The sequence below is a fragment of the Lynx rufus genome, unplaced genomic scaffold, assembly GCF_022079265.1.
Source record: "Lynx rufus isolate CCGP_SWC_20201006 ecotype Redwood Valley unplaced genomic scaffold, mLynRuf1.p SCAF_4, whole genome shotgun sequence".
NCBI lineage: Eukaryota > Metazoa > Chordata > Mammalia > Carnivora > Felidae > Lynx > Lynx rufus.
In genome coordinates this window covers 50,871,193-50,891,712 of record NW_025814856.1, presented here as the reverse complement: position 1 = coordinate 50,891,712, position 20,520 = coordinate 50,871,193, and the positions used below count along the sequence as shown (strand labels likewise).

At 38.4% G+C, this 20,520-nt stretch overlaps 1 protein-coding gene across 9 annotated transcripts in view; it reads right to left on the bottom strand.

Moving 5' to 3' along the window:
• SETD5 (SET domain containing 5) overlaps positions 1-20,520 on the bottom strand; it is an 82,103-nt gene that overhangs the window by 10,517 nt on the left and 51,066 nt on the right. For all 9 annotated transcript variants that reach the window (XM_047097342.1, XM_047097346.1, XM_047097348.1 and 6 more), the window contains 5 exons: positions 19,341-19,598; positions 18,334-18,654; positions 17,682-17,924; positions 12,339-12,468; positions 2,562-2,806 (listed from right to left, as the gene is read on the bottom strand). In XM_047097342.1, the coding sequence (XP_046953298.1) occupies positions 2,562-2,806; positions 12,339-12,468; positions 17,682-17,924; positions 18,334-18,654; positions 19,341-19,598 (1,197 nt within the window). The remainder of the gene's footprint in view (positions 1-2,561; positions 2,807-12,338; positions 12,469-17,681; positions 17,925-18,333; positions 18,655-19,340; positions 19,599-20,520) is intronic.

Below are 20,520 nucleotides of genomic sequence, written 5' to 3'. Positions count from 1 at the left end.
CACCCCTAACGATGTTCTCTGATGTTAAAATCCCTGGTACTTTTGGCAACAGAGAGGGAATAAAAAGCAGAGGTGTATATTTCAAGTTCCTGCATCCTAAACAGGGTTCCCCTGAGAGCTTTCACCTGAGGCAGCACTCCCGTATCAAACAGGAACTGGACAGTGAACTCCGATGGCAGATCTGAACGGTAAAATGCAGACAGAATGATGGCGGTAGTTGTGACAAGGATTCAGAGTGCCAGGGGTAAGGGAAGGGAAGGGGAAGGTTCCTAATGCTGTAGACTCTGGACAACTATGTCCTGGGTAGCAGACCTATCCCATGGGAGGTGAAAAGAGGCTGTTGATTTTATTTGGTGGGCTGGGTACTATGTGTGAGGTGGACACTAGGCCAGGAAGGAAAAGGAGGGGCTGGTGGAAAGTGGGGACTAATTAAGCCTGTCCTGCCAAAGTTGCTTTTACTGCTTTTCCTTAATGGTTCTCCCTCCCTCATGATCTTGTTCTCCTCTATTACACGTCTCCTCAACTCCTTCCCTTAGCACTGGAGACATTTCTCACTGGAATGATTTTTATTTTTCCTTTCAAAAATATTCTTCCCCAACCAAGCTGATCTTTACCTGTGACACCTTATTGGTATTTCCTCTGTGTCACAGTCTTGCATGGAAATAAGGCTTCCTATACTAGAATATAGGAAAGGGCATGGCAGTTAGAATGATGATAAGAATGGTCAGGATGGTAGTTTGTTTTATTGACAAGAAAGGCTGAATTTCGTTAGTTAAATCACAAGATTAAAACAGTGAAAACAGGCACTGGACTTTTTAAAAATAAATTTATTTTTTTATTTTGAGAGAGAGCGAGAGCGAGCGCACGCACGTGAGTATAAGTGGGGCAGGGGCAGAAAAAGGGAGAGAGAGAAAACCAAGCAGGCTCTGTGCTATCAGCACAGAGCCTGATGTGGGGCTTGATCTCACTAATTGTGAGATCATGACCTGAGCTGAAACCAAGAGTTGGACACTTAACCAACTGAGCCACCCAGGTGCCCCTCATAAAAATCTTTGATGTTTGATTTTTTTTATAAAATAAAAACACCTTACATTTCCATATTGTTTCAGTTATCCAAAACACAAGGGATCAGGGGAAATGTACTGAGAGCTAAATTTAACTGTCCTAGAAGGCAACGTACCTTCTAATTTCTGTAATTTCACCTTTTAAATTGCACTGATAAAGTAAGAAATCCTAGCCTATAATTTGCTGCCCTCCAGGGTGAACAGCCTCCTATGAAATTTTACTATCAAACTCAATTTGTTAACTGAAAAATCAATCACAATTAGACCAAGTAAAGTTAGTAAGGCCTAAATCAGCTGCTTTAATGTATGGCAGAAAAGAATGCCACAGGAAATTTGGTGAAGAATAACTTCTCTAGAAACCAAATGTAACCAAGAAGGTTCTCCCTGCCTCTTCCCCTCCCCCCGACTCCTGCCAAAGAGGTCTGCTCCCAAGTGATACAGTCTACTTCAAGTATAGAAATAGGTTCCTCTTGCTTTCAAGGTTGCTAGCTATCTCTTTCTGAGTTAGCTATTCAGAAGTCCAGGTATTTTTAATCTCCATGCTCTCATAAAGGCTGAATAGGGAAGAAGGGATTGGTTAGAGCATTCACCTTCAGCAAAGAACACATTCATCAAAGAACACATCTGGAGAAGTTACAAGCTAGGGGCAGAGCTGAGTGTTTAGTGATGACAACAGTGTTTTCTAAGAAAAAGGAAGAGACAGTGTCTGTTTAGTTAATTTCAAAGGAAAGCAACATGCAATAGATGAAGTTTTTTAATACACAAGGATTCTTTCTACTCACTAGACCTTCTGTCACCCACACTTGAACATGAATGTGATTGACAATTAACTTTTTCAAACAGCTAAGATACATATTTCTAACTTAAACCAGAGGGTGAATGTAACAAATCTGTCTCATTATGAATGTATGTTGTTAGCCTCTTTCTACTTTTCATTCCTAACACACTGTAACAAGAAGGGAAAGTAACCTAGAGTAGGAAAAAAACTCATTTGCCACAAACCATATCTCAAAGCTTTTCAAATCTCTGTTCACTGAGGCCACAACAAGAATACAAAACAATAGGGAAAAACAACTCACTGATTTAAAGGCCTAGAAAGAAAGACACAATCAATCAGTATAATCTGGGCTCTCAGGCTGGTATCCTTAGTGGTTATTATGCAGCTAGAGACCTATTTTAAAACCAAAGTACAGACCAAAGACAAAGATGGAGATGTAGCATGCTTACTACCTGCAGTTATGGAGAATGATGGATTGATTGCATGCAAAAACAGATGAATGTCATCCATGGTAGAACTATTCCTTTTGAGCGAAGTATGAGGACTGCCAAGATGAGAGGCTACCAGGTAACAGGTCACATTGACCCTGAGGGTTCCTGTTCTCTTGCCAAGACTGGCAGGAACACGATCAAGACACATTTGGAATATTATACTTGAAATGAGGAGGGGCAAATGGTAATTTTCATATTCGGCACTCCCAACAACCAAACCCAAATCACCTCAAACTGCAGAGGAGTATTGCAGCGACTAGCAGTAGTAAGAGACGTGATTGGTGAGAACATGAGGCTGTATCCATTTCGACACTCCTCTTCTGGGTGAGATGGGCCAGGTGTGGTCAGCTGGGGGCTCTTTGAGCCTGAATTGGGAGGGGGTGGTGTGACTGGAGAAAGAGGCCGCAGTAACTTGGTGACATTCTGCTCCATCAGATAGCGAGACTTCCATTTCTTTAATGGGCTCAACAAGTCTGTGAAATACAAAGCTTGGATGAGAGATTGCAACCACAGCTTAAAGGGAGGCTCTGTAGTAAAGCCATTAATCTCTAGCCCACAATGGCTCTTAACTCCTCTTCTGCCTCATCCCACTGTCACCTCCTGCAATCAAACCAAAAGCCCAAAGAACTCTTTAATTGCCACAATTAAAGTAATTCTCAAAATTCTCTATCTCCCAATCACCAGATGAATCTAATGACTGGGCCCTAGAACAAATTTAATCTCTTACAGTGGAAAATATAAACTTTAATATTTTACTTTGAGTTTCCAGAAATCTCAAATTGATGTCACTTTGTTAAAGTCACCCTCTACTTAATTGCCATGTCACCAGCACAAGCTTCTAGAATGTTAATTCCATGCTCCTTTTATCTTCTCTTGTGTATTTTTGCCATTTTCAGCAACTTTTTTTTTTTTAATTTTTTGTTTTGTTTTATTTATTTTTGACGCACAGAGACAGAGCATGAGCGGGAGAGGGACACAGAGGGAGACACAGAATCTGAAGCAGGCTCCAGGCTCTGAGCTGCCAGCACAGAGCCCGACGCGGGGCTCTAACTCACAGACTGCGAGATCATGACCTGAGCCGAAGTCAGACACTCAACTGACCGAGCCACCCAGGCGCCCTTCAGCAACTCTTTCTACAATGTTCTGCTTTAGCAGGAAAAGGTAGTCACCTATGATTGCCTGGCCTGTATCTAGCCCCTAGTTTTAGAGTGCTTCAAAATAGGAAATTATTTTCACAAAAGCTTCTCCCAATCATTTTCAAATACAAGGCTGATCCATTTTCTGACTGGAACATCCTACACTTCCTATACTTCTTGGATCTACTACACTATATATTTTAATGACCACAAGGGTCAAAGCACCTATCTCACCTTCTCAGAGAAAAGTATCTACTTTTTAAAATTACAATAAAAAAATATCTATTTACTTAATACCTACTATATGGAAACCACTGAATTAGGTATGTGAGGGGAGGTCATCATATATTCCATTTAAAAGGATTTACAAATTTGTGAGGATGGGAAAACATACATAAAACACGTTTAATAACATTTTAAGAATCTTGACAGATGTAATCATACTGCTTTGTGTTTGTAAAAAATAATTATGCTTTTAAGTGCTTATTACATGTTAAATATTAAATACCAGGTACTATACTATGTGCTTTATGTGAATTCTAACATTTAATTTGAACAACTCTAAATCCAGCACTATTATCATCACTCTCATTTTAAAGATGAGGAATCTGATGTGCAGAGAGATAAAGACTAGGTAATTTAGTTCCATTTACATTCTTAATGACTAGGTTAAATTATATCCCCAGGGCTTAGTGGAAAGAGTAGCATTTATCCCAGACCTTCAAGGACAAGTTTTGGGACATTAGGTCATGATCAGAGCTATGCTTCAGGAAGATTACTCTGGCAGCAATGGTTAGGATGAGACTGGACACTGGGAAACTATTTGGAGTTAATGGAGAAGTTGACAGGGTTATGAGATACTGAACTAGGGTAACAGATGTGGAAATGGAGAAGGAAGAATAAATGCAAAATATACTGGAGATGCTTTTTCTCCTGATATGTGAAATTTTTTTATTTTCCTAGATTGGAAGTATATTCGTATTTTTCTTGTGTTCCAGAAACTGTAAGTTTTCTTTCTTATTTTTCTCCTCTGAAAAGTGCCTAGGTATAAAAAACAAACAAACATGTGATTCATGACATGTTTAGAACACTTTTTAATGTACTTTAAGAGTCAAACAGTGAATTTTTTTAAAGATTGCTATAAAAAGACTGCTATACTGCTAAGTCCAATATTAACTACTAAAGGGAATTATGTAAGTAATGAAGCTCACTCCAGAAGAGTTAGAAAGTACAGCTGAACCCTTCCCTTTCCCTTCCAAATCAACTTACAGGCCCTTCATATAAAACTGAGTTCTTATAATGGTATCATATTCAAAATAGACCTGGTATCTGCCAGCAGTCGTTTGTCTTTTTTCTACCAATAATACTATATTTACAATTTTTTTCAAGTTTCATTGTTTTTTCTATACATACATAGCTTTTAAATTTTATGTGGTTAAACCTATCCACCTTGTACAGTTTTTATCTTTACTCAAATACTTTGCAAAATTATATAAAAAAACAACCACATATTTAAACACACACAAATTGAAATCATACCCACAAATGAATGCACTAATATCCTGGTGCATGTTCAGCTAGACCTTTTTCTTGGCATGGCCTTATTAACTCTTGTCTACATATCAGTGCTCACTCAGAAACACATGGTAAAACTCTTTCCATGACAACGGAAATCTACAATTTAGTTTTTTTTTTTTTTTTTTTTTTAATTTTTGGGACAGAGAGAGACAGAGCATGAACGGGGGAGGGGCAGAGAGAGAGGGAGACACAGAATCGGAAACAGGCTCCAGGCTCTGAGCCATCAGCCCAGAGCCCGACGCGGGGCTCGAACTCACGGACCGCGAGATCGTGACCTGGCTGAAGTCGGACGCTTAACCGACTGCGCCACCCAGGCGCCCCTACAATTTAGTTTTTAGTGGCTGTATGGCATTCATATCATCAAAATTAACCAACGTGAAGTATGTGCACTTTTTTGCTATTATAAATATGCCACAGTGACCAGTAATCTTTCTCTTAGATATTTCTGCACCTGTCTAGTATTTAGGGCGAATGGCTAGATGCAGGATTGTTAAACCAAAAGCATCTTTCCATAGGCTCAACAGCTTTATATTTATTCCGGTGTGAATTGTCTACTCATGTCCTGTATCCTGTTTTCTACAGGGTGTTGATCTTGTTCTTCATTAATGTATTTTTTAAATTTATTATTTTTTTATTTGGAAGAGAGAGAAGAGTGTGGGGGGAAACAAGGATTCGAAGTGGGCTCAGAGCTGACAGCAGTGAGCCTGATGCAGGGCTCGAACTTAAGAACTATGAGAGCATGACCTTACCCAGTCATGTGCTCAACAGACTAAGCCACTGAAGACACCCCTTGTTCATTTCTAAGGACCCCATAAAAAAGAATGTTGATCCTTTGTCAAAAATGTTGTATTTTCCCAGTTTGCTATCTGCCTTTTAATTTTACTAAGTTTTTTTTTTTGGTTATACAATGTGCTACATTTTAATTCAGTCAAATGTATAAATAATTTCCTTTATTTTCTGCCTCTGACATCATGAATGTTTCTTCTGCCCACTACCTCAAGACTATAAAGAATACTGGCCTATTTTCCCTTTATCTCCTTATTTAATTTTTAAATTTAACTCAAATAAAATGTACTTCAGAAGGTAGTGATTATCCTTTTCACATGTCAAAACAGCACATTCTTCCAAAATCTTTAATAATTATAGAATTATAATTTCTCCACTGATTTGAAATATGACATCTTATTAGATTTTTACATAAACTGGGTTTAGTTCTTTTTTAAAAAAAAAAAAAACCTTTTTTTAAACTTTTTTTTTTAAATGTTTTTATTTATTTTTGAGAGAGAGAGAGACAGAGCATGAGCAGGGAAGGGGCAGAGAGGGAGGGAGACACAGAATCCGAAGCAGGCTCCAGGCTCCGAGCTGTCAGCACAGAGCCTGACGCAGGGTTCAAACTCACAGACTGTGAGATCACGACCCGAGCTGAAGTCGGTCGCCTAACCGACTGAGCCACCCAGGTGCCCCCCCAAAAAAACTTTTTTTAATGCTTATTTATTTTTGAGAGAGAGAGAGAGAGAGAGAGAGAGAGAGAGAGTGTGAATGGAGTGGGACAGAGAGAGAGAGAGAGAGAGAGAGAGAGAGAGAGAGAGAGAACCTGAAGCAGGCTCCAGGCTTTGAGCTGTCAGCACAGAACTGGATACAGGGCTTGAACTAACGAGCCCTGAGATCATGACTTAAGCTGAAGTTTAACGCTTAACCAAATGAGCCACCCAGACGTCCGAGTTCTGTTCTTTTAAATATTTTTTTAAAGTTTTTGTTGACAGAGAGAGTGACAGCATGAGCTCGGGCTAGTGGGGGAGGAGCAGAGAGAGAGGGAGACAGAGGATTTGAAGCGGGTTCTGTGCTGACAGCAGAGAGCTTGATGTGGGGTTGAACTCCCCATGACTGTGAGATCATGACCTGAGTCAAAGTCAGATGCTTAACTAACTGAGCCACCCAGGCGCCCCTCAGTTTAGTTCTGTATACCTGCTGTCTAAATGGCATCAATACTGACATCTGTTTTAGTAAAACTGCTTGGGCAATTCTAGTTATTCTACTCTACCTCTCCAAAATACTTTAGGCTTTTCTAGCATACTTGTTTTTGCCAGTGAACTGTTGAAATCATCCATCATGCTAACACTACGTTCCCCCTGCCGCCAAAAAGCCAAAATTTTGATTGGTATTGTATTAAACGCATGAGTAACTAAGGAAGAATTCTCACTCAACACCATGGCACCATCCTTCAGTTACTCATGCCTTCATTTATCCCTCTTCATATATAGATCTGTCACATTTCTAATTAATGTTACTCTCCAATGTTCTCTATTTTTTTGCTACAACTGTGCATTACACGTCTCCTTTTATGTTATTATCTACATGTTATTCTTAAAAATGTTTACATACTTTTGTACCCAGCTACCCTACTGATCTCTACCAGTGTTTCAGTTACCTCATTTGGCTTTTCTAGGGAGATAAAGCGTATTATTTGCACACATTGGTAACACACACATCCTCTTTACCCATGCTTTTATTTCAGATTTTTTGTTTTTGGTAATCACATTGGCTAATAGTTCTAGGCACTGTTAAATAATAATGGCAAGTGGAATAATTTGAAAACCCATTTTTAAAATTTATTATTTTAATTGAAGTTTAATTTAGTATAGTGTTATATTAGTTTTGGTGTACTTGATAATGCATTTTAAGGTTTAATGTCGTTTTTACATGAAGCATAAACAGCAACTGTTTTTCAGATAGATGTAAAAAAAATCATAGGTATTTTATTAGATTTATCATTAAATTCATATTTACTGTGCTATTACTCCCCGTCTCCCATTTAGCCTGCTAATAAATTAATTATATGAATAATTTTTCAAATACTGAACCATCCTTACATTCCTAGAAGAAATTTCACTTGGTCATAATATACTTTTTTTTTGATATATTTTTTTTAATTTTTAAAAAATGTTTATTCTGGAGAGAGAGAGAACGCAAGTGGGGAAGAGGCAGAAAGAGAGGGAGACCCAGAACTGGAAGCGGGCTCCAGCCTCCAAGCTGTCATCAGAGAGTCCAACATGGGGCTAGAACTCATGAACTGTGAGATCATGACCTGAGCCGAAGTCAGATGCTTAATCAACTGAGCCACCCAGGCACCCCTTCTTCTTCTTTTGTTTTTTTTTTAATTTGAGAGAGAACGAGAGACCGAGAGAGAGAGAGAGAGAGAGACAGACAGACAGACAGAGAGACAGAGAGGGAGGGAGGGAGAGAGAAGGGTAGAGGGAGAGAATCACAAGCAGGCTAGGCTCCACACTCAGCATGGAGTCTGACACAGGGCTCAATCCCAAAACCCTGAGACTATGACCTGATCTGAAATCAAGAGTCGGATGCTCAACTGACTTAGCCACCTAAGCACCCCTTTTCTTTTGACATTCTTACAGATCGAAGATTCAGATCACTGAAATCTAATTCACAAAAGTAGTAAGATGCTGTTCTGGGGGGCTTATTTTGAGAAAATGAATCAAGGGTGAAAAATTTAATAATACTGTATAGTGTTTCTGCCAAAAATATGTACACATAGCAAATAAATTATACCACTCCTTTACTGCTTGAAATCCAGCTTGTTTTTATCCTCTATATTTTTGCAGTTATTACTAATTCTATGACTAGTACTTTTGTATAAAACTTTGGGTCTATGTTTATTTCTGTAGAACAGATACCCAGAAGAACTAGTAGGTTAAGAAGTATTAGTATTTTAAGTTTGTTTATTTATTTTGATAGACACAGAGACCGTGTGAGTAGGGGAGGGGCAGAGAGAGAGGGAGACAGAGAATCCCAAGCAAGTTTCCCACTGTGAGCACAGAGCCCGATGTGGGGCTCAAACTCATGAAACCGTGAGATCATGACCTGAGGTGAAACCAAGAGTCACTTAACTGACTGAGCCACTGAGGCGCCCTATTATTATTATTTTTTTAAGTTTACTTCAGTCATCTCTACCCCCAAGATGGGGCTGGAACTCATGACCCCAAGATCAAGAGTTGCATGCTCCAGTGACTGACCCAGCCAGGTGCCCCGGAGTATTAGTATTTTTATGCATATGCTAAACCTTACCAAATTGCTGGTAGGGATACTACTCTCCTTTTTTTTTTTTTTTTTTTTAATGTTTGTTCACTTTTGAGAGAGAGAGTGCAAGCAGGGGAGGGACAGAGAGGGAAACAGACAGACGATCAGAAGTGGGCTCTGCACGGAGAGCAGCACGGACAACATGGGGCCCAAACTCATGAACCACAAAATCATGGCCTGAGTCAAAGTTGGATGCTCAACTGACTGAGCCACCCAGGTGCCACTCTCCTGTCATTTTTATTGCAAATCCTTTCTCTCAATATACTTGTCCTCTATTATCTCAGAGACAATATAGACCCAGAAACTTTATTCAAGTTTGATCTTCACAAAAAATACTTGAATGTGCCAAGAATTTGCTTTGGCAACGATTTAATTCTTTTCAATACTCCAAGTAAGTAAAAATTCCAGAATAATTTACTAAATTTTGTTTCTGGCTATTCCCTACACATACACACACTCCCATCATTTGGGCACCAGCACTGTACTAATTTAATTACTAGCTTCCAGCTTCATATAACAAACTAGTTTTGTACTTCTAGGGACAGCACTTCATTGTCATTATTCTTCTTCAATGTTTTTCTTCTTTTCATGTTTAGATAAACTTCATTTCACCAAATTCTAAAACCAAGCTAGTTTGACAGGAACTATATGAAGCTGGGGGGGGGGGGCGGGAGATGGGAGGGAGGAGGTATTAATTTTATTTATTCTTTCCATGAAGGAATAAAAGACTTTATCTTCATTTCCTGAAGACTTTAAACATATTTCTCAGTAATGGTTTACTTTACATGTCCCGGTAAGGCTATCCCTAAGCAGGTTCTTAGTTAAGTTTGAGAATGAAAAAATTTTCTTCATTTCCTTAGTATATAAATGCTATTAATTTTTGCCTATGTACCTTCTATCCAGTGGTTTTAAGAAACTCAATTCTAGGTTTTTCCACTGGTTAGACTTTCCTAGGTACATATCTACATTACTTGCAAACAATGAACATTATGCCCTCTCTTTCCCGAAGAGCAGTTTTATTTTTTATTTCTATATACCTTTAGCTTTTAGGAACTTAGAATCTTTGATATATCTTCATAACTAATTTCTGCAAATACTCCATAAATACTCAACAAGAAAGAGCATTTTGTGTAAAACAATGTTAGTAATAATTCCTACTATGGGTATGATACCACACCAAACACTTTGCACACATTATTTAACTTATTAATCTCATATAACCTCTATAAAGCAGGTATTACTATTCCCATTTCACAGAGGAGGCTCAGAGATGCTTAGTAACTTGCTCAACATCATGTAAAGGGTAGAGCTGGTCCTCAAATTCAGTTGAATTCTTTTTACTCTACCAGTCTACTTCCCTTTCTTAACATCTCCTTGGTCTTTAAAACAAAACAAAACAATCCCTTAGGATTTACATTAACTTGCAGCAATATACCAAGTCGTTCATTTGACTATTATTTGGTTTTAATTAAAAATTTTCCTTTTGGTTATATTGTTCCTTAAGGGCAAGGTGTGTCCTTTGAATGTTTCTTACTGCTAAAGATGAGAGCAAAAATTCAATAAAGGTTGGTGACTAACAGTCCTAATTCCATTCCAACAAGGACACAGAGTAACAAAGACACTCTGCCTATGAGTCTTTGCTAGTCAGGACACAGGCTGCTATACAATGTCCCTTTCCCAACCTCAGATACAGACACACAAATGCAAACGTGCATATGTATGTATACTAAATACAAGATTTAAGTTGTACTTTCACTGTACTGTATAAACTGCCAATAAGTTGATAAGATTGATGGAAACCTCATATTAGCATTAAAAATTTTTTTTAAATGTTTATTTTTGAGAGAGAAAGAGACAGAGTGTGACCAGGGGAGGGGTAGAGAGAGAGAGAGGGAGACACAGGATCTGAAGCAGGTTCCAGGCTGAGGGGTCAGCAGAGCCTGACATGGGGCTCAAACCCACGAACTATGAGATCACGAACTGAGCCAGAGTCGGACGCTTAACCAACTGGGCCACCCAGGCGCCCCTCACCATTTCTTTATATTAATCTGGTTTGAGTAAATCTCCCTAGTCTACCACGTAGGAGAAGAGTAAAATATTTTAAGAACATAGTATCATTTATCTTGGCACATGGTTTACACTGGGATTTCATTATCCTGGGGTCACACATGTGAAAACTTGTAAAGTATAAGCCAATCTAGAGAGAACAATTAACTAAATTAATAATTTGAAAAAGTATTTTTTTAGTAGTCTACTTTTTTCCCAAATATTATGCAGAATTTTAACATAAAGCTGATACTACTAGTATAAACGTATTTAATTCAAGTTCATATTTATTCAGCAAGTCAATGAAGAGAAACAGTGAAGTAGTTTTTATGAAAATCTGAAACACTGTGTCACATTAACTGTAGTCTTACATGACCTTTAGCATATAATTTATCTTGTTTTTTTTTTTATTACATAATATTCACAAAATTGATTTAGAGATAAACTTATGGAAATCACAGAGAACTTTTCAACTGGGCTGAAACTGGCAGGAGAAACTTTGGTAAAGACGGTCCCAAAATAAGTTAATATCACAAGTTCAGGCACCAGTGATTTCAGTTGCAATTCAATTAAAATTACCCTGCAAGAGTTACTTTGAAAACCAATGGACCTGATGATTTTTTAAGACCTTCTAATTTAAAAACTCACAAGGACCTTACATTTGATTCAAAGCCATGTCTCCTCCAAAATTTTACACTAACTGTGGAAGCCCTTTTGAAAACAATAAAGTTGTAACAATTTCTCATTTACTTCATTCATCTCCTTCAACCAAGCCCCACTCAACTCAATCATCTGTATTTTTATTCTTTTCCTGAACAGTGTCCCCCATCTTTCTTGCTTATTTCTCCTCTTATAAATATGGATATAGATTTCCTAAACTTACTACTTTAAATGTATCTAACCTTTTTATAACCATTTCTGCTATTATCTGTACACTGTCTAGTTCCTTCTTTGTCGGCGTGGGAAAACTGTTCCCTGACTTGAGATCTCTCTCTTCCTCTGTAAAGACAGGTGTAAAGTAACTATTTAGATAACAATGCCTTTTTTTTTTGGGGGGGGTATCAGACTTTTCAAGTAATCAAACTGAATTTTTTTATGTGGACCAGAAATAATCATTGCTTACATATTCAGGAAGGTTTGAGATACGTACCTGCATTGTCTTTGCAGATACTAGAAGAGTTACTATTCTCGTTACTTTGGTATAGGTGCTGAGTTCTAGTCTCTTGGGGTACAGATGACGTTTGAGTCATCCCTTCTTCCAAGGCTTGCTTTATCCAGCGCTGTAATAGGAGAAGAACCAGGGAATTATCAATAATCATTCAGAACTATTTAGTAAAGCTATTTTAAATACATTAACCAGATCATTCCACATCAACTGGTGAGAGATGCACTCCAACACACATTCAATTCCAGAGTCAAGTATTTTTTGTGTTTCAGCATATTAGAATATTGCCCCAACAATCCTTTTATGGGACAAAAGTGAGAAAATCTGGATTACACATAATGAGATCCCATCAAAACACCAAAAACCAATAAAAAATGATTATTATTCAACTTTTCATATTGCTTAGGATGGGGTAAATGGGAAGACATCAAGAAATCTTAGCTTTCATTTAAGAGAGACTCTGATCATATATTATAAAACCTGTACATAAAATAAGTGCCTAGAAAGAAGATAAAAGATCTTTTAAGAGTTGTCTACCCTGTGCTGGGGATGTCTGAAGAGGTAATAGAAAAGCTTCACAGGAAGACTTGATGAGAATAAACAGCTCTTCTGTATAGGTACAAAATACTTCCAAAAGATCTACTCTTAGACAGAATAACCTGTGAGGTTTTTTTTTCCCTATCAAGTACTTTGGTTAACTTATGGAAGAATAATGCAAATCACCAGAACAAATGAACTTCTGTAGAAACCAAAAAGGGGAAAAAGTCAAAAAGAGCTCTCTAATCAGTCACATTTTTTGTAGCAAATACTGGAACTACAATGATGAGATATAAATTCAGGTCAGAAAAGTGCGCCTGCAAAGATTAGGATAATAAGATTATTCATCCTGGGGAAGAGAGAAAATTTCTTACCTGTAATTGTGTTCTCTTAAGATACACAGTTGTAGGTTGCTCACCACTCTGTGGCTCTCCTGCCCTGACATAAGACAGATCGAATTTTGATAAACATCAATTTCTGAATTAGACCCTCCCCCAAATAGGAAGAGCAAAGGTGATTATAATTTTACACCTTCAGAGAACAAGTATTACAGGTAAGTAAATATTCTCTTCACCAAAGAGGGCAAATAGATTCACCCTCTTAGAAACTTAGGAAATAATAATCATTTCTTAGGAAATAATGCGAGGAATATTTTACCAAGGAAAATTTTACATCGTGTAAATAAATGGCTTTGTGGTCTACCAAATGAAAGCAAAAATAAAACTAAACACAAGGCAGTTAAGAGTGAATAAGCATATAAAAAAGAGATCTGAAGTCAAATGAATTGCACCAACATTTTATGATATGACTAGGTCTCTGAAAAGGCAAAACAAGACCAAGAATGAACTCTTATACACAGAATACTGATGTAAAGATGAACTGTCAGAAACATAGCGCCTTACAGTTTAGAAGAGACCTTAGAGGTCACCTTGTCCAAAGCACTCATTGTACAGAGGGGGAAAATTAGGCCCTGGAGGACAAAATGAGTGAAAAATCCTTTGTTACAGATACCTTTAGTACAAGTTTTTCTTTTCAGAGCAGATGACAGGACTCACTTGGGGTCACTGTGCTTTCCTCCAAGAGAAGATAAGTTCTTATATTTCCAGTGTCAAGTAGATGCACTCATAAAAGAATTTACATTCTGGATCTGATGACTACAAAAAGGGAAAATAAAACCAGGACAGGGGCATTCTAAAGAATAAGATGCTGCTATGGTTAGCTATAAGGTCAAATACAGAAACACGATCAAACCCATTCCTCCTGCCCTACTGTATGTGTACACAATATAAGAGCCAATAAAAAAAGAACTTGAACATTTGTTTGTAACTAACAAAGTTCTTTAATAACAACTTTAGATATCCCCAGCCCCTCAGTTCTAGCTATAGTTATTAGCTAAAAAGAATACTTCCTCCTTCTCCAAAACTCTATATGAAAGTTTTTAGAAGCTTAGAGATAGGTGAGAGAAATGTTTTAAAGAGTTTCATTACTATGGGGAAGGAGCAAGGAAGTAATCTGGGTTTTGGAGTCCACAAAGATCTGAACTAAAACTTGGCCATGCCCCTACTAGCTGCCTAACTCTGGGCAACCCATCTCAGACAAAGCTTCTGGACCTATAAATCAAGGCCCATAATACCAACTTCACAGGGTTGTCATGAAGGCTTAGTGAGAAAATGCATGTGAAGAAAGCTTATAGCATATTACAAGGCACATATATTTAGTGAAGATTTGTTCAACTGTATTTCAATGCTCTGTATAAAGGTACACAGATTAATAACCCCCCCAGCGCATACAATAAAATACCAATGCAAAGTGAAGTGTTTCATTTTCAGTCAGGATAGTTTTCTAAGAAATCTGGAAGACCAAATCCCTCACACCCCACTCATATTATACCTAGAAGTACGTTTAAAGAAGATTTAGAAAGAACAAGGAAGGACACTAGTGAAAGACTGATTAGCTATTCATCAAATCAATGCTCGCACTCTAAAATAAGTGAACACACAAAAGATATGCCATAGTGTGCTTTTTAAGAGCTATGATTCAATATAATTTAGAAATTCCAGGGACATCAAAAAATGTTCTGTCAAACATTCTAAGAATCTGGATGCAAAATATACACATGCAACTTTACATGGCTTTTAATTTACGAGGCTTTTATGTCATTTAATCAGGTAAGAAACAACAGGCCTATCAGCAATGCACACTGTACTAACTAATCCCATGGACGATGGTTTTTCTCATCTGTTTAACTTACATTCTCCTCTGAGACTTTCAGAAATTTATCCAATTTTGTTGAATAATGCAGATCTTCATAGGTCCTACACTAGGACCTAAGTGTTCTCTCTAGCCAATCTAAAAATAACTCTTTTCCATTCCCACCTAGGATAAAGCTGGGTTCAATTTCTAGATAAAAGACCCAATTTCATTAATTCTGCCCTTTAAAAGTGAAATTTTTAGTTTGTAATATAATCTTCATGTTAATAGTAAACATTAAACCTGTGACTTCAACTCAATTCAGATCTAAGCTTAAATAATTTTAAAGACCCAATTTAAGTAAAATAATTTTATCAGATATCTAAGCATACACAGCCTGAACTCTTCCTGAGGACTAATATGATGTATATATATAAAAGTGCCTGAGCAGAGCCTGCAGAAAACAAGACTAAGGATGGTCAGACACATTTGGAGAATATAAAATGGGCATGAGTTATATGGGTTTTTTTTATCTGCTGCCAGTGGAGATACAAAGATGATCTACAGATATAAGTCTTAAACTATAATGAGGTAAAAAGAGTTCTAAGAAATGGATTTTCTATCAGATTTGAAATCATATTCTCCATGTTTCTGGTTTTTACAGGACACTGTTAGTTGGAAAAGCAAGACTGATTGCATCAGAATGATTAAGGGGGCATTTCAAGAGGCCTGTTTATACTATTTACAATTCAGACTTCATTATTAATCTGTAGTAAATGATTGCCTGCCCTTCTCAAAGGACCAATATAGGAGATACCACTATCTGGCTTGATAAGATGCTTCAACAGTTAACATTCTTAGAAGTCTAGTGTTATGTCCAGTCAAAAACAGAACAAAAGGAAAAACCTCTCTCCTATATACTAAGTCATCACCTGACTTGCTCCTCCAAACTAAAGACCATATCTAATTGTCACACCTTCTCTAATTGTTCAATAGCATTCTAAAAATGTAGTTAATATTTTGAGCTGTTACTCTTCATGAGGGACCGAACTAAATTTAATAGATTAGATTTGCGTGCCATACCAGAATTAACACAACTCTCCAATTATTACAGAATAAGGTTAATCATAATGCTCATTAAATGCAAGCAATTTTTCCCCCCTCTCAGATGATCTGTAAGACCCAAGGTAAGTGGCTTGGTGTAAAAATGTATCCCCAGAGACCCAACCCTCCTTTATCACTTAGGCAAATTTCTATTGTTTTTTTTTACCCCCCTCAAGAAAGATGTCATTGTTTTTATTCTTGACATGTGTAAGTTATCCATGTGATTGTATTATCTAAAAGCCTCCCTTCTGGCAAAGATCTCATGGTCAAATTTCTCCTTAGGGGTTATTCTATTTATTAAGGTTATTTAAGTAAACCATTAGATGACTCAAATTCTTAGGTAAGATGTGCAATGAGGAAGACTTTCTTCAGTGTATGCTACCCATTCAGTGGTAGTGCCCTTCCTTTGTGCACAGAACCCTGTTGCCCTCCTCCCCTCCATATCCCACACCACTTTATCTCATCTTTTATGCCCCCCACCCCCAAGAAATAATTTCTGCTCTTTGGGGAAGAGAAAAGCTTTAAGTTTGGAGGAGTCAGGGAAGACCTGCCTGGAGTTGGAGACTTCATCACATCAAATAATCTATATGCAGCATCCTCATGTACGTGATGCCAGTGGAGGAGGGCAATGGCAGACACTGAGGAAGGCAGCCTGAATCCAGATCTGAGGATAAGAGAAAAGGGTGTTCCAGGGAACAGACTCTACCTCAAAGGAAGACCAAATGAAAGGGTGTCCTAGACTTCTAGAAACACAAAAACGACATTATAGGTCTGAGGGAGTGATCTATTCTCAAGAGACACCTTTGGAAAATATGCAGGGCTTCTGGGAATTCTGGAAGAGCATTCCAAAAACAACCATCAAACTCTACTGCCACTAGACCCAAAAACAGTATGTAACTAGAGAGACAGTGGGGAGAGGGGGAGAGAAAAAGAGAGAGAGAGAAAGAGAGAGAAAATTTATAGTAGGTTCCATATTTACTAGGGAATAAACAGTCCAACTTGTTTGTTATTTGATCAAGGAACAGGAATTATGCCAATTATAACAGGATTTCTCCTCTACTCTCACTCAAATGAGAATGGTAATTAAATAAATTGAAAACACAATTCGATCATTTTTTACTCATGCAACAGTGCTCTAGAGTACCTGGGGCCCAATCTCACACAGTAATCACAAATGGACACATTAACTAATACCACAAGAGCACACCCTGAACATCCCTCCCTACTCAGTCATCAAGTGCTGTGTGCTCTCAACTCAGTAACTTCAAGGGCTCTCGGAAAAGACAACAGTCAACATTCACAAATTGAGTACCAAAAATGCAGTATATATCCCATTTTAGTCCTACTGACTCGTGATGCATCACTATTCATGGCTGAAGAATTAACTCATTAAAAACTTACATGGGCACAGAGTGGCTGCCTAGAAAATATGTTAGGTATGTCACAATTACAGGCATTCTAGGTTAAAAAAAAAAACCCACATAAACACAGACATACCTTTTTACAGGAGCTGAAGGTGCCATCAGGCAGAAGGGGCCTTCGACGTCTCTCAGGGATAAAGGGTGAGCCAAAGCGAATGTAGTGTTTGGGGGTGGTGCAAATTAATGGGGAATGGATAAGACCGGGTAACATGTTCAGGGTTGTTGCCAGTACGGTTGGGTCCGTGGTGATACGTAAAGGGCACTCAACAGGGCATTCTTGCTTCTCGGCTTTGTCATTCAACCATTCTGTAACTAGATACTAAGGTAAAAAAGAGATCATTAGTCAGTGCTGGAGATGTAAAAGCCAGAAGCAGCAGTGTAGCTCACAAAGACAAACCTCAGCTAGAAACTAGGACAGAGGCAGATATAGCAGCTGCAGAGAATATGAACTGGGCATTCAGAATGCAAGGTATCTTCCTCCACCCTTTCCATGACCATTAAGGGAGAAATAATTCCAGCTAAAAGCAATTTAAGCTCTGCCTAAAAGTTAAGGGAACAAAAAAAGGTAGTAGGATGGTTTCAGCTTGCTGCCTCAAACAAAACTTTTTATCTAAAACTTTCTCTCTAGTAAAACTTGGACGAGTCATTATTTTCTGGACATTACAGATCCTCTCATTTACTAAGACACCGCTCTTGCCAGATTAGACTTACGAAGATTTGTGACTTACCTTTTTGGTTTTGGGGTATTTAGGTGCCGCACGGTTGACATGGGATCCAGTAACTGATACCACAGCTGGGTCAGACCCTATTAATTGCCTGTTTTCTCCTGAACTGTCTGTATTTCCAGCTTCAGTAGGAGTCACAGAGCTGTTATTTCCGCCCTCTTCCAAGGCAGCTTGTGACAACTCTGCCTGTTGTGCAATGGCCTGCTTCTGACGCTTTAGTCTTTGGGCTGAACTGGTCCGGTACCGAGAAATGCGACTCTTCGGTCGGGGCCTAGAAGGCTTTGCTGGAGGCGGCTTGGGGACTGGCTTTTCTGGAGCAACATCCTGTGACAACAGCAGAGTGAAATGCTTACCAGAAACTTCTTATCAGCAAACATTCTATCCAGCCTCCTATTCACTTGAAGCATTCTGAATATTTAGTGGTGAAAAAAAAAATGAGTATTTAGAAATGCTAATCTCAAACATAATCCTTAAAAAAAACTTACACAAGTCAGTCAAAGAGGTTGTAGGCAGATGCCTATTTCTTTACTAATAAGTATTTATAAGATAGGTCAAAGTCGGCTGAAGGTAGCTACCTAATTTTAGGGTTCTAAGAACCCTAAGGTAATTCTTTCCTTTGTTTCTTTCCCAGGTACTGAGGTTAGGCTTAAGGCTTAGAATTCATGGCCAGAGTAGGGAAACAAAAGATTCGTTCATCCTGTGTATCTTAGGAAAGGTCAGGTGCCTAACTGTGCTATACAGAAGAACGGAAAGAGAAACAAAATGATTTTTATGAACTCACCATCAACAGTTTTATCTGGTAGAAACAGTATGAAGTTACATTCTAGTCTGAAAGTGTCTAGTCATTCAAATTGTTTCCCTGATTCCCACAAATCAGCTGATGAAAATGGCCTTTTTTATTGTAATATGAGGTGAAGGTGAAAATGCTGATTTTAACTATTTCAAAAGACAGATAGCGGATATCAGTAAAAGCAAGGATGTCTAAGGCGTGGATTCTTTCCATCTCTTACCCCTGCTTGGGAAGACCTCCGGGTGTTCACTCCAACAGTCTGTGGGGTGCTTGGGATGGTCATGTTTGAAGCCGGGTTGCTAACTTCAGGTTCAGGGGCTTCAGTTTTTGCCTCTTCTCCCCCAGGGGTCTCTGAGGTGGTGGTAGTAATCTCTATGTCAGAATTGCTTTGTTCTAAGGGCTGATCCCGCCGCTTCTTTCTTTTCTCTAAGTTTTCAAAAGCATGCATGATGGCCTCGACCTTCCTGTCTTCCCGGGTCTAGAAAGAAATAGCATTAACACAGAAGGAAACTTCAACAAAAGGTAGAGATATTTTTCCAGAATCTTATTATTAATGGAAATTCATAGACATTTAAAGACATTTGCCAGTAAAATGATACATATATCTTAGAGAACATAAGTGAAAACTAAAAATAACTTAAAAAAAATTTTTATTTCAGGGAGGTAAGTGAGCAAGCAGGGGAGAGGGAAGAGGGAAAGAGAAAAGAATCCTAAAGCGCCTCCACACTCAGCGTGAGGCCTGATGTGGGGCTCAATCTCACAACCCTGGGATCATGACCCAAGCTGAAATCAAGAGTCAGAAGCTCAACTGACTGAGCCACCCAGGTGCCTCCCAAAAATAGCCAGGGTGCCTGGGTGGCTCAGTCGGTTAACGGTTCGACTCTTGATTTTGGCTCAGGTCATGGTATCACAGTTTGTGGAATTGAGCCCTACCTTGGGCTCTGTGCTGACAGCGTGGAGCCTATTAGGATTCTCTCTATCCCTCTCTCTCTGCTCCTCTCCTGCTCATGCAACTGTCTCTCAACATAAATAACTTTAAAAAAAACAAGAAGAAAAGAAAAAAAGTCATCAAAATCAATTTTTCTCATGGTTTTCAGAATTCAAAAATAATGAAGTAGATTTTAACTTCTCAGGACCAGAACTAAACATGGCTGGCTTCAGTAATAGAGTAGAATTTGTGAAAACATGTGACCAACAAAAGTTTTATTTTTATGTCAAAACTCACACAATTCCAGGGGCACCTGGGTGGCTCAGTTGTTAAGTGACTGACTCTTGATTTCAGCTCAGGTTTCAGTTCCTGAGATTGAGCCTCACATTGGGCTCTGCACTGATAGCACAGAGCTTGCTTGGGATTCCCTCTCTACCTCTCTGCCCCTCCCTCACTCTCTCTCAAAATAAAT